This window comes from Typopeltis vanoorti, chromosome 7, assembly GCF_054136105.1.
Source record: "Typopeltis vanoorti isolate ZY-2024b chromosome 7, IOZ_Tvanoo_1.0, whole genome shotgun sequence".
Taxonomy (NCBI): domain Eukaryota; kingdom Metazoa; phylum Arthropoda; class Arachnida; order Uropygi; family Thelyphonidae; genus Typopeltis; species Typopeltis vanoorti.
In genome coordinates this window covers 28423772-28448572 of record NC_143555.1, presented here as the reverse complement: position 1 = coordinate 28448572, position 24801 = coordinate 28423772, and the positions used below count along the sequence as shown (strand labels likewise).

At 36.0% G+C, this 24801-nt stretch overlaps 2 protein-coding genes across 4 annotated transcripts in view; both read left to right on the top strand.

Annotated features, from left to right (window-relative positions):
- The window catches only part of LOC150104538 (protein ZBED8-like), a 125711-nt gene extending 101862 nt beyond the window's left edge, over window positions 1-23849 (top strand). For all 3 annotated transcript variants that reach the window (XM_090395746.1, XM_090395747.1, XM_090395748.1), the window contains 2 exons: window positions 20803-20964; window positions 22034-23849. In XM_090395746.1, the coding sequence (XP_090251872.1) occupies window positions 22172-22495 (324 nt within the window). In that variant the 5' untranslated portion in view covers window positions 20803-20964; window positions 22034-22171 and the 3' untranslated portion in view covers window positions 22496-23849. The remainder of the gene's footprint in view (window positions 1-20802; window positions 20965-22033) is intronic.
- Window positions 22683-23496, top strand: LOC150104539 (zinc finger BED domain-containing protein 5-like). The gene is made up of 2 exons (XM_090395575.1): window positions 22683-22695; window positions 23045-23496. Exons 1-2 carry the CDS (start codon window positions 22683-22685, stop codon window positions 23494-23496), a joined length of 465 nt encoding a protein of 154 aa, XP_090251701.1.
- Window positions 23850-24801: the final 952 nt, after the last annotated feature.

Below are 24801 nucleotides of genomic sequence, written 5' to 3'. Positions count from 1 at the left end.
TGCCAGGGGTCGGCAACCTTTTCGGAGTGAAGAGCCGTTTTTTAAATTATAGCTGTTAAAAAAAAATTAGGGAGCCGCATGGTTTTTTTTTTTTTTTTAGTAACACGTTATCATACTTGTAAAACACAGCGGTGACATGTCACATGAAATTATATGATATTTCAAAATATTAAATAATAAAACAAAGATTTCTTCCTCCTTGCAAAAGCATATGTATAAAGTCCCGTAACATACCTATTTCTTTAATTATTTTAATTGAAAATATCTTCTTAGTGCGACTTTTGCTGTTGAACTTCTTCGGATAGTTTTTCAATATGCGACGAACACGCCCTAATTTTCATTTTCAAACATGACGAAAGATTCACATTGTTTAGTTGGTTTCTCAACTTACTTTTAATAATATCCATATTAGAAAATATTTGCTCACAGAAATATGTCGATCCGAAAATCGATAGAAGTCCAAATGCGTATGTTTTTAACTGAATGTAAGTGTCCGGTAAATTCCACGTGTCAAATACAATCTGATCTTGCTTTTTAAGATCTTCTATTTCAGACCATTTGTGTTGTATTGCAAGTGTAGATTTTTGTCTTTCCAACTCCTCCAGGTCAGCTTTAAGATTTCTAAATTTTAAATTCCACAAATCGTTGGTTTTCAGGTCCTTTAACGCAAGTTGATATGCCGCCTCATCAATTCCAGCAAAAGGTGAAATATTTAATTCGGCAGGATTAATTTCAAGTGGTCGCAAGTTCTTTCTAAACTCCTCAAATCTCCATTAAATTCAGATCGCATATTTACCAGAATTTCTTTGAAAAATATTAAATTTATGGAATTATTAGCTTGTTCTTGTTGATATTTCTTCAACGTAGGAAAATGTAATAATGTGCCTTTCTCTAAGTCTGTCGCAAACAAATATAATTTTTGTTCAAACGAAATCACTTCTAAAAGCAAAACTGCTTTATTTCCCTTTCCATGGCGTTTAAACGGGAAGTCATATCCACCATAAAGTAGAATTTTTGTAACCAATGAGTATCTTCTAACTGTGCATATTCAAGGTCCTTTTGTCTTAGAAACAACTTAACCTCTCCAAGGCAAGTGACAAATCGCATCAACACCGCACCTCTGGAAAGCTATCTTATTCTATTATGCAAAAGAAGATCGGAATATTCTTAAAGAAATCAATTGATTTCTTTAAGAAGTTCACAAAATTTCCGATGATGATGTAGCGGTATTGCCATTATTTTGTTAACAATTACTACAACTAAATCCATCACTACCGTTATCTCTTTTGGAAAAGTTTGTGCACAAAGTATCTCTTGATGGATTATGCAGTTAAAGGAAAACACGTTTTCCTGCAATTTTTTTTTTTTTTTTAAATAAAGAAACAAAACCTTTTTTTGTACCTTTCATGCTCGGCGCCCCATCGGTCGCAATAGATATTATTTTGTTAATATTAATACCCTTACTTTTCAGCAAGTGGTAACAGCAGATTCAGTGTCTTTTCCACGAGTTTCTCCTGTAAGTGGCAGTATATCGAGTAATTCTTCCTGAGGTCTTTGAGAGTTTATGTGACTACAAATAAGTACAATTTGTGCAATGTCATCCACATCTCATGGAGAATCCTGGCGTTGAATTTAGGTCTGTAACCTGCTGATTTGTTATATCTTCTGCCATTCGTATAGTTCTGGCCCTTACACTCTTAGCAGATAATGGCATATCTTTTATTTTTGTAATTATTTCTGCTTTGTTTTTAAAATCGCAGAAAAGATATTCGGGCATTTTAATAAAACATTCTTTCACATATTCGCCGTTCGTAAAAGGTTTTCCTCATTTAACAACTTCTTGAACGGCCACAAAAACTAGCAATAGTTGTATTTCTTGATGCTTTTATCCATTTGGAAAATGAACATTTAGTTAGGTTTACTTTACGTTGCAGCTCTTCTATTGCCTTTTTCTTTCATCTCCCTGTGGATATGCTTTGTCAAATGTACCGTGTTTATTTAAAAAATGTCTTAGTATATTTGATTTTTTATTGTTTGAAAGCTTTTCATGGCATATTAAACACATTGGAAATCCTGCTGTATTTGCTACAAATGCGTAGGTTTCGGTCCATTCACTTTTAAACTCCCGATTTTCTTGTTGTATCTTTCTCTTCTTTGCTGACATTTTAAATACTATAAAAATATTTTTATTTTGTTAATATTTAATTTAATGTTACAATATTCACGTAACCTAACACAATCACCAGTAAATGAAAGCACTGCAACGTCCACTACAAAACCTTTACTTATTTTAACAAAGTGAGCAGATTTACAGACCACACCAGTGGGAAAAATAGTTCCACTGCATAAAGGAGGTTCCAAGACTGCTGTTGCAAATTACCGACCAATCAGCATATCAGGAGTCGTTGTCAAGATTTTGGAGAAAGTAGTCAAAAGATTAATACAGGAATGGATAGATGAAAATGGGATACTGTATGGGGACAGCATGGTTTTGTGAAGGGTAGATCATGCCTCACTAACTTGCTTACGTTTTATAACACAGTGACGGCTGGACTGGATAAAGGTAATGGGTATACAGTGATACTACTGGACCTTGCTAAGGCCTTTGACAGGATACCACATGGAATTCTAATCAGTAAACTGTAACATATGGTGAGATATAGGGTTGGTGAGATGGATAGGAGGGTGGTTGATGGAGAGATATCAGAGAGTTGTTTATTCAGGAGTAGAGTCCAAAGACGGCCTGTGACTAGTGGTGTGTCGCAGGGTTCTGTTCTTGGACCACTACTATTTAATTTGTTCATTAATGATATAGGAAAAGATCTGAGAGGAATGGTTCATTTGTTTGCTGATGATGCAAATTTGGGTAGAGCAATAGTGAGTGCACATGATGTCAAAATTTTGCAGGATGATTTGGATAGATTGGAGGACCGGGCTAAGGAGAATGGATGTCAATTGAATGTGGCAAAGTGTAAGGTTATGCGTTTTGGGATGAAAAGATTAGCAGCAGTATATTACATTGGTGGAACTGTACTCCAGGAGATTGACGGGCCAGGGATTTGGGAGTGTTGTTGCATAGGGAGTGAGGTTTAGGTGGCACATTGCAAAAGTTGCTGAACCAGCTCATCAAATCACTTGGTTACTGAAGAATACTTTGACAAGCAAGTTATTGTTCCTCTGTGTCGAGCCTTGATAAGACCCCATCGTGACTACTGTTCCCACCTCAGTTCCTTCTTGATGGGGAGGAGGTGGAGAGGATCCAGAAGCGAGTGACCAAGATGATACATGTCTAGCATGTCTATGGAATGAACCTTATGAGAACAGGTTGAAGATTTTGCGGGTTGAAGAAATTGGTTGATAGGCGGAAAAGGGGTGATATGATTGAGACATTCAAATTACTGAAGGGTTTCTATAAGATTAATTCAGAGGATATTTTTCAGAACAAGACCGGTGTTGGGAGAACTAGGGACCATCCATGGAAACTGGGCAAGAGTGTGGTTAGCAAGGGTGTTAGAACTAGGTTTTTTACTTGGAGAGTGGTGAATGAGTGGAATAAGTTGCCAGAGTCTGTTGTGGGTGCCATGACTGTGAATGAGTTTAAGGGAAAGTATGATAGATACTGTGTGGATGTTGAGTAGTTGTTTAGTCTCACTCGATGAGTCTAAGGACTCCTTGGAGTTGCCCGTAACAATAATAATAATAATGTGCGAAGACAATGGGCGCGTTCAGAAAGTCAAGCGCTACCGTACCCCTACATGTGCTAGCCTAGCGGTACGTTATAAATGTGTCCGAGCCAACTGCTCGAGCGGAGCGATCGCCATTCGCTACAAATTAAATTAATTTGTAGCGATTAATTTTCGCTACAAATTAGTGTCGCATAGCGCTCTGCCTGGCTGATCGCGCCCAATGTAAACTGAGTATCGACATATGGTTAGGGGTAATTTGACCTAAACAAAAATTTCTTTTTATTTCTATATTTAGATAGATCGTTTAATAACGAAAAGAGCCGCAATTATTCATTCAAAGAGCCGTATGCGGCTCCGGAGCCGCAGGTTGCCGACCCCTACCCTATGCGAATGATTCCTAGACTCCGGCTAGCTTGATTTTATTGAAGTTCATTGTTGGGGATTCCTAAATACCAAATTCAATGAATTTTTCAAGCCATCTTATTTATTAAATTCCGTTCGTTTAGAACGGAGTTATTGCTGTATATCCACTGTCTGCTATATCCACTATATAATTTTAAAGCGAATGCAACAAAAACTGAGATTTGTCTACCAATTTTTGCAGTGATAGCAAATACTGCATTTTCATTAGTTCTTTTGGGGTTTCATGGACTCGTTGTATTCGTAGAAGCAAAGGGAATCTAGTAGGAGCTAACGCATTTTACAACGCTATCCTTAAAATGAATAAATAATAGGTCCCGTGGTAATGATAATATTCTAAGTATTCGTTCGCAAAATACGTATTAGATTTGTGTTTATCCGTCTGTATTTTTTTTTTCAAATGTGACTTCTGCTCACGAAAGACTGTAAACCATGGTTTGACTATCCTAGTTTTTTTTTTAATTTTTTAAATTTATGGAAGAACTTTTTCGAGCCATTTCAGGCTTATAATTAACAGGCGGTGGTCATAAAACCTAAGAATAGTCACAATCATTCATGCCTGTGTTTGGAAGAGCGAGTATGCTCTCCCCTCGGCCAACCAAGTCGGAAAATTAAGCAATTTATTATGGGTGAACGTATTTTATCTTATTCATTAGTTAACATCCTTGTAGAAATACAGGGTATCCACAAATGTTTACTCTGATTTCAACTGACTATAATATTTTAACAATGAAACTAACTGAATAAATTTTGTTGCAGGCAAATTTGGGCGCTCATAAAGTTTCCATACTGGTATCTTCAGTATACTGCTTTTGCCACCAGCAGCACTGCTGATGATTTTCTTTAAAAATGGCTTCAGTACAGGAAAAAGTCCAATGTGTTCTGTGGCTAGCAGAAACAAAATCTCCAGTTACAGTGCAGCGAATGTTTGGGGCACAGTATTAAAAGAACCAACCTGATGTCAAGCTCATTAAGTCATAGAAGACAAAGTTTTTGAAACAGGTTCAGTTCTTAAGGGTGCAAGCAGTGGCAGACCATCGGTTTCCGAGGAGACAGTTGAGGTAGTTCAAACTGCCTTCACCCGGTCACCGCAGAAGTCAATCAGAAGAGCTTCACTAGAACTTCAAATTCCAAGGAGTACAGTCCACAAAGTGGTACTCAAACGTTTGAAATTGTTTGCATACAAAGTCCAAATTATCCAGGAGATAAAGCCAGATGATCGTCCAAGGCGTGAAAAATTTGCTAACCTCATTTTGAACCGCATCGATGAGGATAATGATTTTTTGCAGCGTGTTTGTTTCAGGAGAATTCCCAGTGGAGAGAGGAGTTAGACAAGCATGCAAGTTATCACCATCACCATTATTATTTAACCTTTATAGTGAACAAATGCTTAGAGAGGCACTTGAGGATGTAGAAGAAGGAATAAAAATAAATGGAAGAATCATTAATAACTTAAGATATGCTGATGATGATGATGTAGCGGTGATGGCAGAAAGTGAAAATAGATTACAACAAATTCTTCAAAGAATTGAAAACTCCTGCAAAGAGTACGGACTAAAGATTAACACAGATAAGACCAAGATAATTATAATGGGCAGAAAAATAGGAGATAATGTAAAGATGAGATGTGGAGGAAAGATTTTAGAAGAAGCGGAAAAATTTCAATATTTAGGTAGCTGAATCTGAGAGAAAGAAACTTCAGTGTTGGACATTAGAAATAGCACAGGCAAAGCTAAATCGGCATTAATGGAAATGAAGAGAATTTTAATAAACAATATTAAAATAGGTGTTAGAGTTGGAATAGTTAAAGCAACAGTTTGGAGTATTGTAAGTTATGGAAGTGAGTCATGGACACTCAGAAAGAGAGATATGGAAAGAATTAATGCATTGGAAATGTGGTGTTATAGAAACATGGAAAAGATTAGCTATACACAGAGAGAGAGAGAGAGAGAGAATATCAAATCAAGAAGTTTTAAGAAGAGTTGGTATTGAAAGAACCTTGCTCAAGAATATTATGCAAAGAAAGACCAGATTTGCAGGACATCTTCTGAGAGGTTCTTCGGGACACCTGACAAGAACTATATTACAAGGGAAAGTTGAGGGGAAGAGAAGACGTGGAAGACCAACTAGAGAGTGGTTCAATGACATCGTGGAATGGACTGGTTTAAGAATGATGGAGGCGACAGACCGAGAAAAATGGAGACGAGCTGCTCATCTGCTGCAACCCTCTTGTTAGAGGATGCTACCGGACGATGACGACGACGTTTGTTTCTCTGATGAGGCAACATTTCATGTGAGTGGTGTAGTCAACAGACACAATGTAAGGATCTAGGGATCTGAAAACCCACATGCCATAAGAGAACACATTCGAGCTAGTCCAAAACTCAATGTGCGGTGTGGACTAATACATGATAGAGTGATTGGCCCTTTCTTCTTTCTTGAAAAAGAAATTAATGGAAATGTGTATTTAGACATGCTCATTAATCATGCCATTCCCCAGCTACAGGAGATGCAACCGAATGTTATCTTTCAACAGGACGGAGCCCCCCCCCCCCTCCTCATTGGTCTCGTGACTTTTTTTCTATTTGTTATGCATTGAAGTCTAACTCTTTGTGTTCCATTTCAAGTATCCCCTGAAGAGTTATAATATGTTATAATCAGGGTAAACATTTGTGGACACCCTGTATGAAAAGCTGCATGTTTGTTGAAAACTAATGAACGTTTCGAAATTTTACAAAGCAGTAACTCCTCTCTGGATAGATGGAATTAAATGAAATTTTATATTTAAAATGTAGGCTGGAATATGTTAACATATAAAAAATATGAGATATTTTCTTATATGTTAACAAACAGTGACATTTCTCAAACTCGAAATGCAATGCCATCCAATATTTCCACATTGTTCACTCGATATTCCATTTGAGACTTTTCGAATTCTGTGTTAAGTGGTCGAAAGAATCAGGGCCGGCGGTAGCGGGCATACAGGACATGCGGGCGCCGCTACGAAGTGGGCGCCGCAGCCAGGGCACGGTTCATAAGTTCATTTTTAAGAAACAAAATTTTTATTATAAAAACAAAAAATTCTTAGAATGATCAATATTAAAATAAATGAGGCCTGATACATCGAATAAAAATTTTAATAAATTGTATATTGCCGCCTCTTTGATCAGCCGGCCGTTTACAATTTTGCAGTGAGAACAGGCTAAATGCTTGCCTGCAGACTATCTAAAGTGAAATGGTGAACGGTTTTCATGCACAGAAACGAATTTTCGTGCAAAACATTTGTTGCTAGTTAACCAGTCATATGGTACGCATCTTAGTAGCAGGGTAACCACATCTAGTACTTTCGTACTAGATCTAGTATTTTTTATAAATTTTTTTAGTGTTCTAGTACGTTGACTAACAGATGTAGTACTTTCTTTCTTCCGAATAATAATAATAATAATAATAATAATAATAATAATAATAATAACAACAATATGAGAGTTAGACATATGAGTTTAATATTTTTCTCTTTTCTCACCTCCCCATATGTCACATTCAGTGCAGCGCTGGCCCAAGCAAATTTGTGAGTGATATATATATATATATTGAATAAATAAATAATACTAATAAATAAATACAATATTTCTGTTTATTATATAATGAGTACATAATTTTAACACAATTTATAAATACTACATAAATCACGTTAAATATGACAAAACAAATATGAAAAAATCTAAATCAAGAATTAACAGTTTTAATTATTTTAAAAAAAAAGAAACCTTTCTAGCCTTAATTTCGGCAAAAGACTTTACTACTACTTCTAAATCTAATGTCTCGGCTACATCACTTTCAATAGATAAAGTGGCTTAGCCATCTAATCTCTTGGGATATTGTGGACCTCAAATAAATTTTAATAAGTCTTAATTTAGAAAAGCAGAGATGTGTAGCTCAGTGGAGAGCCTGTGTTGCTCAGTGGATGTGGCGTTTGTACACCACGGCGCTTCACCGCATGAACGAAGACTTCTTGGTTTCGAATCTAGTCGGCGACTAAAAGAAATTTTTCTAAGTCTTTTTTTCGACTGGTTGCCGAGTTAGTCGATCTCTGGCACAGGCAAGCGGGTTTTTTCTCCCGGAAAATCGGGGTTTTCGTCCCGTAAAATCAAGAAAATCGACCGTAGAACCCACATTATTTCAGACATTAAATACGAGTGTTAGGGTTAGAGACCACGAGATGGCGGCACTTGTTAAGCCGTCTCTCTTCGCTGCGTGCCGTTTAATAAGTAATAGCCTTGGACCAGCTATCTCTGATGGGGTACCAGTGGAGATTGAACTGCCCACTCAGTCTCCAAAAAAGTTAGATGGGGCTAAAAACGGCCTCGCCTACTTCCTATATATACGGGAATAAAAAAAGGCATTAGCTGGTTTTTTTTGTTTTTTTTAAATTTAGAAAAACTGCGCTCTGCACTTGCAACTGTAGTTGGGATTCTTAAAAGAATTCGTAGTGATGTGTACACATTAGGAAAAAGACTTGTGCAGTTATTTGCACAAATATAATTTAATACTTCTTTGGAAGAATAATTATTTGATATCCTCCGAGACAATATCTTTAATTCATCTAATAAATCTATTGCTGAAATATCTTTTTGATCACCATCAGACAGAACAGTTTCTAAGTCGAAACAAGCTTTATTTACTGTATCATTATCAAATTTTAAGTTACCAGTGTTAAAGAGAAACCCAAAAATTGATTCATATTTATTTAGCTGTTCAAATCTCTCAGTATTGATGTTATTGCTGAATCAAGAATTACATTTAAAAAATTAATTTGAAACTGTCGCTCGAAATTAGTAATTGATTCGTCAGGACATTCATAATCGAATTGAGTTTTCACATGTCGAGTTCGTGTGCTGTCGTTAGTTGGGAAATCAGCATTTAACACAATATTTAGAGCAAAGTTATGGGCTTGGTGCTTAACTTTCAAAAAATTATTTTCGCTTCTGTATGACGTCAAGAATTTTTTCGTGACAACAAATGATTTCAAGGCTTCCATAATATTGTAAGAGATATTTTGCAATTGTTTTCTAGATGCATTGACTTCAGTTAGAATGTTAAATATTAATATGTATGAGCTATACTGACATCGGAGCTCGCTGTATCTCTCAGATACAATTTACTATCAAATTTCACAAACCTTTACAAAAAAAAAAACGTGTTCAACCAAATTGATAGCAAAAAAAAAAAGTGCGGAATATCACTCGTAACATACGTACGCGCAGCTAGTCATGACCTTCAACCTATACAATAAAATATCTATGTCAATTAGCAAGTATCTGTCAGATCTGCCGGGGACCTCCGCAGGGTCAAATATCACAAATCTTTGCATAACACGTGTTAAACCAAACTGACAGCAACAAAAGTGCAAAATAGTACTCGTAATATACTCACGCGTAGCTGTCCATGACCTTCAACCTATACAATAGATAGGTTAAAGAATATTCATGTGAACAATTAGCTTGTATCTGTCAGATCAGGTGCGAGTGAGCGCCAGAGTGTTAAGCAGAGCCATGAGGCAGGCTGCCTCTACACTACACCCTGTCGACGGTACTGGTCCCAGAGATTATCAAAATAAAAATAATTATTTGGAGCTTATATAATTAGAATAAAATATAATTATCTTTATAAATATGTATATATAAATTTAATATTTTTTAAAAACATTTTCTGCCTCCAGTATAATTGTAACATAAACTCTAAGTTTTCTGCCCTTTTACTTTTCCGCCTGGGGCATTCGCCTATTCTGCCCCTGCCTCGCACCGGGCCTGATTCAGTGACACAAGCATGATTTCTTTTTTTTTCTCCCCTTCTCACTGTTCGCTAATCTTCTCTTCCCTACCCCCCCCCTCGAACCATACTCCCGCAATCCAACTGGTATCATCTAATGAAAATATATTATTTTCTATTCAAACATTTCTCGCGCGTTATAAGATCACTACAGCAATGAAAACAAGTGGAAAAATTAAATATTTTAATATGAGTAACCACCTTTTATTTATGTATAGCATAAATTGGACCCCATTGAAAAGTTAAATCCAGCCGACAATGGTCAGTTTTTCGATATAGAAATGGATATCTAGGGGCGTTACGAAGAGCTTGATAGAGAATGGCAACTATTGAAGACTGTAGAAGCATTTGAAAAAAGTTTTTTTTTTTGGAATAAAGTTTTTGAAATGAAAATGGGTTTTTTTTGGAATAAAGTTTTTGAAATGAAAAATGCTGTAGGAAAAGAAATATTTCCTAATTTAACAACATTAGTTAAAGCTGTACTGTGCCTCCCTCATTCATCAGCAGCAACTGAAAGAATATTTTCAGCAGTGACAATAAATAAGAATAAAATAAGAAATCAACTTCAAACTCCCTTGATTTGACAAAAGAAAAAAATTGAAACTTTCGTCAGATTTTACTATATCTGAAGAGTTAATTAATTTAGCAAAATCTGATAAAAATAATGAATAATTCCAGTGTTTTTCTTGTGAATGAGCACCCCTATATATATATGTAAATAGCATATTAAATAACTGAAAAGTTAATGTTACATTATTTTAAATGCCAAAAAATATGCATCACATTATTTTAAACACTAAAATATATATTAAATTAATACACATATTAAGTGCTAGAGATACAACTGGGACTTCTGTTATGATGAATGACAACTGCAGCTCTTGGACTCAAAGATGATTACAGTGAGATGAGTTTTGACTTTTTTCTTTTCGTTTCTGTCGTACATATGTTAATTTACATGTTTTACATTGAGTTCATCTATGATAATAAGGTAGTGATGTCGTAAAATGCCCAAAACAGAGTGAAATGAAAGCAAATAAAAATCTAGCACTTTTTTTTTCAGATTTAGTACCTTTTTTTTGCATAAGTTGGTACGAAATATTTTTTCTGAGTGGTCACCCTGCTCAGTAGACTACTGACAGTAGCGCAGTGCGGACTATTATTTCGTCTCTGTGTCGTGTTGTGTAATATGGTACTCATCTCAGTAGGCTACTGCCAGTAGCGCAGTGCGGACTGTTATTTCGTCCCTGTGTCGTGTTGTGCAATAATTTCTTGTGGATATAAAATAGAAATGGAATCAAAAATTAAAAAAAAAAAAGTTATCCGGTGCACAAAATCGTAAGTGTCATGCTGCGAAAGATGCAGATATTAAGAAACAAACTGGGGCTCTTAATAAATTTGTTAAAATATTAAAATATTCTGATGCAGATTGTAACCAACTCGATACATCAGAAATCAGAGTTGAAGAACCGTGCACATCATCCAGTTCGCATGAAAGTACTATTGCAACTATTGAACAAGATAACAAGACGCATGATTCAAGTGAAAAACAGTTAGGAGAAGATTTAGTTGTAGTTGACGACGAAACGAACACATTGTTAGTCTCTGTAAATTTAGAAGATCCAGGTGAATGGAGAAATATTGATGAAAAATTACGAGTTGTTTTAATTGAAATGGGGCGTGTTCAAAAGAAAAATATAATATATCCCAGAGATACATATGGTCGTAAATTTGGCGACACGTATTATAATAGAAAAATGGAAAACGGGGAGCTCGTTCCAACAACATGGCTCATTTATTCCGAAACTTTAAATTCTGTTTTTTTGCTTTTGTTGCAAACTTTTCGCACCTACTGAATCAAGTAGTCTTGTTGAAGGTTATAACGATTGGAGAAATGTATGTACAACTTTGCGTAGACATGAGACTAGTTTAACTCACATGAAAAATTTCTTAAAATGGAAAGAACTTGATAAAAATTAAAAAAAAAAAAAAAAAAAAAAAAACATCGGAAGAGTGTTTTAGAATGCTTGATTGAAATTATAAAATTCCTTGGTAGCCAAAATTTAGCTTTTCGCGAATCATCTGATAAATTATATGAAAGGAATAGCGGCAATTTTTTAAAATTAGTCGAACTGTTTGCGAAGTTTGATCCCGTTATGGAAAATCATGTTGAAAAGGCCTTACAACGAAACAGAGTACGCTATTTGAGTAAAGATAGTCAAAATGAAATATTGGAAACTTTAAGTAACGCAATGAGGGATACAATTTTATTATCAATTCGAAAATCTAAGTATTATTCCATAATTGTAGACTGCACACCTGATGCAAGTAAAACTGAACAAATGACCTTTGTTTCGTTTTAAATTCGCTATGTTTCCTGTGACAATGGAATTGTCAAGATCAGGGAAAACGTTTTAGGTTTTGAGATATATCAGATTCCACAGGACGTGGTATATGTGCAACAATAATGGAACAACTGGAAAAATGGAACATTCCCATTGAAGACATGCGAGGTCAAGGGTATGACAATGGGGCAAATATGAAAGGGAAAAAGTATGGGCTCCAAAATTTGCTTTTGAACAAAAATCCTCGACCTTTTTACGTGCCATGTGCTGCCCATAGTCTAAATTTAATCATTAACGTTGAAGCCAAAGTGAATGCAGATACAATTACTTTCTCTGCAATTATTCAAGAAATATACAACTTCTTTTTATTCTCTTACAAACTTTGGGCAATCCTTTTAAAGTTCGTAAAAAATTAACATTGAAACAGACATCAGAAACACGATGGGAAAGTAAAATTAATGTAATCCGCCCTCTGCGATATAAGTTAGGAGAAATTTACGACACACTTTTTAAAATTTTAAATAATGAAAATTTTAATAAAGAAACTCAGCATGAAGCACAAACATTATGTGCTAAAATAAAGGACTTCAAATTTATTTGCTCTCTTATAACTTGGAATGATTTACTTAACAGAATAAACCCTGTGAGTAAAATGCTTCAAGACAAAAATATGAACATTACACTTTCTTTAGAATCTATCGAAAACTTAAAAATATTCTTACAAGAGTATCGATCAGATACCAATTTTAAAGAAGTTCTAAAAACGGCAAAAGAACTGAATGAAGAGGTGGATGGAGAACAAGAATTTAAAACTGGTACGGAAGTTCGACGACGAAAGAAGACACGACAATTTGACTACGAGCATCATGACGAAACGCTACAATCGCCAGAAGATAAATTTAGAGAGAATGTGTTTTATACACTTCTAGACGTTGCAATGTGTTAGTTAATAGAATGTTTTGAACAACTAAAGATATATTATGATAATTTCAATTTCTTGTATAGATTACTATAAATTAATAACGAAGATTTACGAAAAAATTGTGACGATTTAGAGATTCTCTTGAAGGACGGCGACAATAAAGACGTAAATGCAATAGAACTATATGACGAGTTATGTGCTTTCCAGGATATTTTTCGGAAAGATAATTTAAATATTCAAAACCCTTTCGATATTCTTAATTTTATTGTGTCCAATAATTTATCTTTCCCTAACTTTTCAATTGCTTTAAAAATACTATTAACCTTACCTGTTAGTTTAGCGAGCGGTGAACGTTCCTTTTCCAAGTTGAAATTGATTAAAACCTACTTAAGAACAAGTATGTCACAAAATAGGCTTGTTAGTTTGGCATTAATAGCTATTGAAAATGATATATGTGCGGAATTAGACGTTAAGACTATTATTTCTAATTTTATGAATATAAAATCAAAAACCCTAAAATTTTAATTTAAAAAAATTTAAGTATATTTATGTAATTTAATTTATTTTCTGTTATTCTGTAAAGATGTTATTTTTTGAATAATTATATTAAATGTTCTAATTATTTCTGAATTCTTTTCTTATTTTCTCATCTATCTTGAATTTCTTTTATTTTCCTAAAAGATAGTTCCACTTATAAAAATTATTAAAAATTTTTTACAGGTTACTAAGAATTTAGTAACTTGTAAAATGCAAGAATTTTTTAAACTTTAGTTCAAATAAATTTTAACTTTAATTAAACTTCATTTTAATTTTGTTAGCGATTCGGTGAGAAGGCTATAATCCTTGTATCATTATATTTAACGATTAAAGTGAAGTGGCTTTATCAAAATTTGCTTTAACTTTTGAGAATTTTTTGAATATTCGGGTTTTTAACGATTATCCTGCCTAGTCAACATCCCCGGTTCGTTACATTTAGCGAACCAATGTGTGTGTCTGTTCTGTCAACATTTATTTAAGAAATTTCAAATAATTTAAATTTTATTATCGCAAAAGAACCACACACGCCCGGATCGTTATGAGGGGGGGGGGGCTAAGATAGAAATTGAATGCGGGCGGCAAAGACCCTCGCGCTGGTTCTGGAAAGAGTTATAGAAAGAAATCGATCTCACCTACTTATTATCTTGAAATAAGCATGCGTAATAAAATTAGAACATTTTTGTAAACCTACAGTTTTTGTGTAGTTACAGCCATCTTCTACTTGATAAATGATCTGGTAATGATCTGGTTCGTATGTTAGCGCGTTATAGAAGTTAGAGCCCGCTTTATCCACTATACCGTATTGTACTCACCAGGAGCTTTGGCACTTGACCTTCTCCTTCTGAATTAAAAGTTTTTCCTGTATAGCTGTTATTCGAAAACTATTATGTCGAATATTTTTCGGCAAATCGACGCAATCGCAGCTTTAATTTGAAATCTTTTTTTAACCTCGATAGGATCATCTCAAGATGTAGAAATATTTGTCAAAAAATTAGCTAACGCCTATGTTGTTTCCGTATAGGGAGAATATTTGTTGGAAAGAATAACTATCGTAAGAATCTTTCAGTATCTAGAGTTCTTTTCTCTGATGCATCATTTTTTTTTTAATAATCTAAGAACAAGCTGATAGCCATTAATATTAATACCGTGAATGGGCTCGCGATTAGACAATCAGGAAATCCCTGTCTAAAGGCCAATCTTGTAATTTTTGAAGCAATAATTCATTTAGAGCCTAACTTCGATACAAGTAGTCTAATAGCACAAGACACATCGTTTCTAATTATTACTAGCGTATTTTCAAACTAAAATCACATACGTGAAAATTCACACAACACAACAAATGCTGTCTTTAATATGTTTCATGTGCACGAGTAACATTCGACTGTGACTTAAAATAGACTAAGTGCACTAATTCTTAGCTTTTCGGGTTTTAGAACTGGAAAAATTTAATCCAGCTTTCTAATACATAATATTTTTAAAAAGGGAGTTAAAAAAGGCTACTGTCAGTAATTCTGCTCAGTGTTAAATTAGCGTACAAATGTGAGGCTGGGAATCAAACTAATGGTTACGTTTTTAAAGTTCCACTTCTTCACAAAAAAAAAAAAAAAAAAAAAAAAAAAAAAAAAAAAGAGTAGCATCTAAAATATTAGCATCTATGTAAAATGCTTCACGAAACTTTTCATGTTATGAGCAGGAACGGCTCTCATTAATAAATATATATAAATATATTTATTAATTTATTTTTATTTGCTTGTAATATTTAATTTTATCATCAGTAATCCTATACAATTCTCTTATTTTGTATAAAAAATAATAAAAATCCATCTTGTAGCACTTAGGGAGGGCGATGGACGCTAGCAGCACTGTGTTTACTACAGTGTCATATTTTATTTTTAAGTAATTTTGAATTATACCAAACTATATAATTTTATCGATAATGAACAATAGTGTTTATTATCGATATCGATATTTCATGTTTAATTTTTTTTTTTAATTTTTACCATAATTTTGATATTTTATCCAAACACGTATACACTGTACTTACAGTGGGTATGTATATTTCGAAAGTTGCAGCATCTCCACGATTTCAAGCCACGAGCCGCCACTGGTTATGAGCTATACTGAACATTAAACATGCAGTAAATAATATATAAATGCAGAATTTTGTTTGACCAAAATGCTTATTATTTCTCAGTATTTCGTTGGACCACTTTTTTGACTTCATTGTAATGCATTTTGCGTTTTGCTGGAAAGCAGCCTGCATACTATTGCACAGTTTTCAAAATGCCCTAAACTGTTTAAATATGGTTTAAACAGTTTAGGGCATCCATATGTTTAAATATGGATGCCCTAAACTGTTTAAATATGGAACTTTTTTTATAAAGATATGAACGCGGCCATCAACTCTGAGAGTTCTTTGTAGGTAATGTAGCCGGCCATGCTGTTTACTCGAACGGAATCTCGCACCATTGGTGAATCAGAAGAGCCATAGTGAAGGTCCACCAGGCCTTCGTCTGGAATACTGAAATTTATCTGAGCCATGTAGGTTAAAATTTGACCATCAAATATATATATATAGGCTGGTAATAAAGTAGTCATGAAGTCTTAGTTTTAAATTTTCTACGGCGGCTCTATCTTTAGTTTTAATAACTAAAGCTAGAACTTCCGTAGCTCAGTCGGTATAGACGAAGCCCTTTGGTCGGATTCCCGTCCATTACGTGAGGAACCTTTATCTGGTTTCTTTCGACTAAAGATGAGTTAGCCGGTCTCATACGGATGTAGATGGTTTTTTCACCAGGAAAGTCGGGTTTTTCAGAACAGACAAACTGGTCCATGAACACACACACACACACACGCGCGCGCGCGCGCGCGGATCTACAGTCATAAAATGCATAATCTCTCACACGAATAAATAAAAATTTCCTTTTTTGAAAAAAAATTTTTTTTCCCGCTAAAAGCGAAAGATACTCTCCCCCTTAAAGCATACTGTATACTGTTTAGATACTCTCATAAATCTTATTGTTCTGCCACAGATCAGATGTAATATTAAGGCTTATGCAGCCACATTTAACAAGCTCTTATATGTAATACATAAGCAAATAAATATCGGACCAGACACAAAAATGTAAAATACAATATTTCGCATTCCGTGATCAATATAATGCTTACATTAACCAAGACACAGGCAGGCAGGCAGGCGACACTGTAGTGCATCGTCCAGTAATCGACATACCCTTTGTTTGAAAAGGCTAGTCAGAATCCCATATTCAGATTTTTCCTACATCTCGCAAAAAAAGAAGAAAAAAATTCTCCTTGCGTCTTAGTTGACTCCACGTAAGTCTAACTAATCTCAAACTCACAATGGCTGCTAACTCATTTCTGAAGTAAAAGCAGCTTGTAGCTAATATAAAAACGTTAGGTTTCCTTGACATTTTCTTCATTTCCTCAGGCGATAATATGTAAAGTTTTACAATAACAACAATTATTGTTGTTGTTTCTTATATGTTATTTTTTTAATATGATTTCAGGCATCAAGCGCAAGATATTGATATAAAAATCGTGATTATCAGTCAAATAGTCTGTAAATTATTAGGTCAAAATTCTGAAGGGGACAGTCAAACCATGACACGAAAACTAAGTGTTTCATTTTGATATTCATACCAATATCGTCAAAGGAAGAATTAAGGCTAGAAAGTGGCTTAGTATGCAGAAACTAGCTGAGAACTTCCATTTCTCTATGTGGTCTTTTTGGAATCTGCGTGGGATCTTAAGGCAAATGTGTGGAAGCACCTCTACCACAGGGAAAATAACAAAACAATGCGGACTTAAGCAGTAGGAGGTAAAAAAAAATGCAGATAGCAGGGAAATGCATAATGAACATTCAAGAGAAAGTAAGATAAGCAGTGATGCTGGAATTGGAATATCCAGATATACGATATGCAAATCATTATTATTATTGTTGTTGTGAGCTCTCGGGAAACCTACACACTGTCCATTAACACAATACCTATCATACATCTCCTTAAACATTCACTCTGTTTGGGCGCTCACAACTAATTCTGACAATCTATTCCACTCGTTCGCCACTCTCCAACTAAAGAACCTAGTCCGCAAGCCCTTAATAACTACACTCTTAAATAACTACTAAGTGTGATTCCTTGTTTTCCCATGTTTTAATAACATTCATTCAACAAGTAGTCGATAAACGAAATGCACACATTACGGCTTAGTTTGGCTGAGTGCTTAACTTAACAGGTCTTCTACACTGGGCGTTGAAATTCATCTTCCACCTAAAGACAATCACAAACATCCATGCCCATTGGGGGATTCGAACACGCAGCCTGTAGGTTGGAAAGCGGTTACGATAACCACTCGGAGGCCTGAAGAGGCTGGAGAAAAGTTTTGTCTTTGGTCTCTAGAGCAGAGTTTCTGGACTACGTGAAAATATATATAAAATTAATAAAAAAAATCCTTAACCCACTGAAGGTTCTAATTTGCTGCAGGTTTACAAAACCTTTTTAAGTAGAAGTCTTGCTTGTGGTTAGAGATATTAACAGCATAAAAGCGTTAAGATAGTACAGTTTAATAATAAAAAAAATTTGAATCTTGAAAAAGATAAGTTGCGAAAACCTGTTCTACTTAGTACGATATGCAAGCATATCCACAAGAGACCTTATATAATCCAACAGGATAACAGACAGTAGCTAAAAATCTAAATGCATCCTGCTACAACATTCAAACCTTTCTTTCCGAGTAATTAATATCGTCTATCAAAACCTGTTCTAGTAGTGACCGTTTCTATGGGTAAGGGACTGTGATAAGCTATTTTTAAAGGATACAACAGATGTCTAGAAAATCTGTTTGAACATTCAAAAATACTGGCTAAGCCAGTATTTTTGAATTACCAAATTCAAAAATACTGGCTTAGCCAATGATATTAAATCCACAGACCATCCAATTTTAACTTCTTAAAATTTCTCGACAAATTAAATAGAGCTGGTTCGAACCTCAGAATTATGCACAACAGAACACTGGAGAGTAGATCCTCAAGGGCTCAATTTAGTGCGTACGGGCGTGGCAAACCCGAAGTACCTGATGCTGGACAATGCCTTACTTCATGTAATATGCATCTGTTATATTATCCCCCAATTCTGTTAGAGTATTCGAGGGCTAGACGTGAACCTTTTCTATTTTGCTGTTTCATTTCGTCTCATGCAATCACCGAAGGGAATAAGCTAGTCCCAATAGGTCGTGCCCGTCCCAAACCCGGATAAATAGTGAGGGTTGCCGTCAAGAAGGGCATCCGGTCGTAAAACTTCACTGCTATCTCTACTAATGAGTCAAGAAGTGATACGAGGGCTAGTTTACCTCTTAGGCGACGCGCAGCTACATCTCCCTACAGCTGCGAGAAATGGACGAAGGCTGCCGCATCAGGAGCAGATGCAGTTAAACAAGCGAACCAAGCGGGCGGAGGGAATGTTGGAAGCATGACTGAAAGGGGAAGGGAGGTGGCAAACATGACAAGGAAGAGTTGGACATTCTATGTGTGCAGGAGACAAGGTGGAAGAGGGAAAAGGCGAAGGAACTGGGAGATGGGTATAAATTGTTCTATTCCGAGCGAATAAAGAGGGAAGAAATGGTGTCCGAATTGTGGACGAGTCAAGCAGGATAAAGGGGGGAAGTACTGGAAGTGAGTAGGAGAAATGGACAACATGATCATGCAAATGAAAATGGGTATTGGAAAAGAGCAAGTGGTCGTCATATGTGCATACGCCCTACAAGCTCATTGTACAGCAGAGGAGAAAGATGAGTTCTGGAACGTGTTAGATGAAGAAATGAGGGAATTTGAAGAAAACGAGATGGTAACTGTCGGAAGAGACTTGAATGGACACATAGGACGACAATAAGAACTGAAAGGGTGCATGGCGGACATGGAGAGGGAACGATGAACCAAAACGGAGAGAGGAATGGGGAATTCGGGGTAGCATTTGATCTGGCAATTGTGAACTCGTTTTTCTGCAATAGGAAAGAACATTTGACATTTGATAACATCTAGAAACAGTTCACAGATTGACTATTATATCTTGACTAGAATAAAACATCTTAAGGAAGTAGCAAATTGTAAGGAAGCCTGTGTAGCTGTGGCATGGCGGTAGCACACCACGGCGCTTGACCGCACGAAGGAAGACATGGTTTTCAAATCTTGTCGGCGACTAGAGGAAATTCTTCTAAGCCTTTTTTCGACTGGTTCCCGAGTTAATCCATCTCTGGCACAGGCAAGGGTTTTTTCTCCTGTAAACTCAAGAAAATCGACCGTAGTACCCACATTATTTCAGACAGCAACATATCTTGTTAGGGTTAGGTACCAAGAGATGGCAGCACTTGTTTGCCAGCCTCTTCATCGGTGGCTGCTATACTTAGTGATAGACATGGGCTAGCTATCTCTGATTGGCTACCGGGGGAGATTGAACTGACCACTCAGTCTCCAAAAGTTAGATAGAATATAAAGGCCTCACCTACTCCCTATAAGGGAATAAAAGGCGTTACCTGATTTATTTTTTTATTTAACAATAACAATGACTAAAAATTAATGGTGTCCTCGGCCTGTGTTGTGGAGCAAAGCCTTTCATATGATGGTGATACATTGGAAATTGACACTCTTATTTCTCTTTCTATATTTAACTAAGATCTATATTTTGATTTTAAGGCAGCCACTGGAGAAAGCTCAATTTCACAAAGATAAGATGTTAGAAATGGCAAAAGTGCACGAAAATCTCTTGACTTTAGTGCAGAAAATTCGTCATCAACACCAGCCCAAAATTCAACCTGCGACTTAGATGCAAATTGTCTTTTGATTTCGCCATTTCACGTGAAGTCTATAAATTGTTCCTCTTCAATTGAGAAACCTTCAGGGGTAATTTGAAATGGGTTTCTAACTCACTCGTGCATTGCCATTATGCTGTCATCGGTTATAAAATAGTTTCTAAAATTCTTCGTCAACATTGTTAAATAATTTTCAATAGTTGCAAATAAAACTTTGATGTATTGCTCTTCTGTCTTGTAGGTTTTGTGGAAACCTGCGCACCCGAAGGTGATGCCATTATGTTCGACACCGCCGTCCCCATGCAGTAAGTTACGAAGTGCTTAGGGCAGGAGTTCCCAACCTGGGGTACCAGAACCCCCTGGGGGTACGGGAAGCTTGTCCAAGGGGTACGGTGAATAGCAGGTAAATAAGTATATTATGATAGTATTAATATGTTCCAAAAAATAATTATGTTATCAATATTTCCGGGCTATTCCATGTTAGTACTGTCTGTCAGCCACACCAGCAACATTTCAGGTCTCTTTTCGGACACGGACACAGTGAGATTGCATAGACTTTTTTCTATCTGCAGAGTCCGATAACTCAAAATACCCGGTTAAGATTTCAAGATAGCTAGTGAAATTGCCAGATCGGCACCCACTGGAGGCTCGCCTCTGAGGCAACTGCACCTCCTGCGCATGCGCATGATGTAATGTATGGTACATTAATATATTAATAAAACATAGTGAGCCTGTGTAGCTCAGTGGATGTGGCGTTTGCCAACCACGGCGCTTGGCCGCACGAAGGAAGACTTGGTTTCGAGTCTAGTCGGAGACTAGAGGAAATTTTTCTAAGCCTTTTTTCGACCGGTTCCCGAGTTAGTCGATCTCTGGCACAGGCAAGCAGGTTTTTCCTCCCGGAAACTCGGGTTTTTCGTCCTGTAAACTCAAGAAAATCGACCGTAGAACCCACATTATTTCAGACATTAAACATATTGTGTTAGGGTTAGGGACCACGAGATGGCGGCACATTTGAGCCGTCTCTCTTCACTGAGTACCGCTTAATTAGTGATAGCCTTGGGCCATCTATTTCTGATTGGTACCAGTGGAGATTGAACTGCCCACCCAGTCTCCAAAAGTTAGATAGGGCTAAATGGCCTCGCCTACTCCGCGTATACGGGAATAAAAAGGCGTTAGCTGATTTTTTTTTTTAAAAAAAAACATTTATAATACAACTGCTTCATTTCGACATGCTCACAGTACACACGTTTCAGGGAAAACATAGGTTAGCTAAATTACTTTTGCCGACTTCACTTTTGCTGACTAAATTTTAATCTAATCGTAAGTAGCTTATAGTTTATTTTTAGCCTATTCTAAAAATATGAGGATAGATCAAGATTTAAATACATTAAAATATTATTTATTTTTTAGCTTATTTTTAAAATGAAAGGTTAGATCAGGATTTATATACAAAAAAAATATTATTTTTGCAGACCCAAGGAATGACCATGCCAAAGAAACGTTGTTACCAAGATTCATATGTGCAGTATGGTTTTACTTTTGTGCTTGACAAAGAAGGTGTGCAAAAACCGTAGTGCTTCATTTTCTCCAAGATATTCAGCAACGGCAGTATGAAGCCATCAAAACTGAGAGAGCATCTACAGAATGTTCATCCCGAACATTCTAACGAGTCAGAGTCCTTATTTAGAATAAAACGAGCACGATTTGATAAGAATATCACACTTCGTGACCATGGATTTATTACCATGAAGAAACCAGCACTGGAGGCCAGTTATCACGTCGCATTGAGGGTCGCCAAAGAAAAGAAACCACATACAATTGCTAAGACATTAGTGAAGCCGTGTGCTATGGACATGGTTGAGTTGATGTGTGGTAAAGAAGCAAAAGAGAAAATTGCACAGATACCATTATCAAATAATGCAATTTGTGATTGATCGGATTCGAGAAATGTCAGAAGACATTCGTGTACAGGTAGTGTAGGAAATCAAGAAAAGTCTGGCAAGAATTAGTTTACAGTTGGATGAATCAACTGATGTCTCTACTGCGAACAGATTCTTGTCTCTAACTGCGTACAGAAAGCAGTGGACATTATGAATTTGGTGAATGATTTTTTTTTTTCAAATGGCCTTTCATGGTAATTAGTAGAATCTATTTGTACTGATGGTTCTCCCGCTATGTTGGAGAAAAAATCAGGTTTCCCCGCTTTAGTTAAAGAAATCAACCCAAATATTTTTACAAGCCATTGCATCCTTTACCGGTATGCTATAACATCTAAACACTTCCACATAATTTTAAAGCCTTTTTGGATGTTGTTGTTCAAGTTGTGAATTTTATCAAAACAAAAGCATTGAATCACCGTGTGTTTAAATCTTTGTGTGAAGAAGTTGGAGCAGATAATATCGTACTGCTGCTTCATACAGAAGTACGATGGTTATCCAGAGGAAGGGTTTTTGAACTTAGAAATTTAATTGAAATTTTTTTAGTCGAAAAAGGACCTGCTTTTGCTTCATATTTCAAAGATCCAAACTTGGAGATTTCTCTGGCTTATCTTTTTGATGTATTTGGAATTCTTAATTCTGTGAACATTTCACTGCAAGGTACAGATGTCATTCTCGCGGAGGCTGAAGAAAAGATACAATCTTTTCAAGAAAAATTGACTCTCTGGGGAAGAAGGGTGGAGTTAGGTAACTTTGCCAATTTCAAATCTCTTGATGAAATCACTTCAGTTCCGGCATATGAACTAAAACAGGAAGTTCGTGATAGCATTATATTGCATTTAAAAACTTTGAAAGAGGTAGTTGCAAGAATAATTCCTCCTGACCAAGTGAATGAAGTTTGGATACGTAACACTTTTCATATTGATTTAGAAAAAATCAGTGAAACCGACCCAGTGAAAGACGAGCTAATTGATATCCGCAATAACGAGAAACTCTGAATTGAATTCCAATCAATGAAGTTACGAAATTTTTGGTGTACACTTGGAGACGCATATCTCGTTATCACCAAACGTGCTTACATGGCTATGATTCTATTTATAACAACTTATCTATGTGAATCATGATTCTCAGTTCTGTTTTCAATCAAGTCCAAAACAAGAAACATACTGGAGCCTGAACATGATATGCGGGTATCTATTTCAAAAAGTGTACCAAGAATAAAACTGTTGGTGGATAAGAAACAGTGTCAAGTGTTTCACTAGTCGATTTTACTGCAGTTTAATAATGATTTTACAATTTTATGACAATGTAATTGATTTATTTACCGAATAAAGCTTTTATGAAACCTTAATTACTGTTTATTTCTTATATTCTTTGAATCTGCATGGTAAACTTAAGAATTTATTTCTTATTATAATGAATAGGGGGTTCCGGATAATTTACTAAAAGCCGAGGGGGTACGGGGACCAAAAAGGCTGTGAACTCCTGGCTTAGGGATATGGCTAGACAAAGGATTCTGCCTTGCATCCCATTTAGATAACGCATTCTCATAAACAAAATACACTGGTGTCCAAAACCCAAGGATGAACAATATTTCTGAAGATCACAACTGCAAATTCAGACGAATCAGTTTGTGGCGATTTGTATTACTGACAATTTCGAGTAGAAAGCGGATACGCATTCAAATTTTCGAATCGCACACAAAGGGATCACGTAATAGACTCAACCTGACAAAGGGCAAACGGCTGCGCTAAGCGAATTGTGTTTGAAAGCAGCTCTTTTCCTGAAGGAATAAAGCTATAAACGTGGATGCCTTGTAATGTCTCAAATGCATCACTACATGGGAGGGGGTGGGGAGAACTATTGGAAAGCTTGAAAAATGTCGCAGAATTATTAATATTGCCAGAGAGTGTGGAATCTCACATAGCATTGTATTGAGGCTCTGGGCAGAGTTTCAAACCAATGAAACGTGTTCCAGACGTTTGCTAAGGAGATCGACCTCGCTCTACAACGGAGCTTGAAGACATTTTTGGTTATAACAGCAAAATGTAATCGACGCCCCACGGTAGTTCAGCTTGCAAGTCAGTTCGTATTTTTCGACAAATGCAGGCAAGACGTCTGGGATAAGTAGGCCTATATGCCCAAAGGCCTGTAGTCTGCACTTTCAGTGGTGTGGTAACGGGCTAATGTACTCTTTACATGTACGAGTTCATTAGCGTTTATAGTCGTTTATAGTCTTTCCTCTGATTCTAGATAATCTAGCGTGAATGTGGTAATTACTGATTACCCATTGCGAGAAAGTT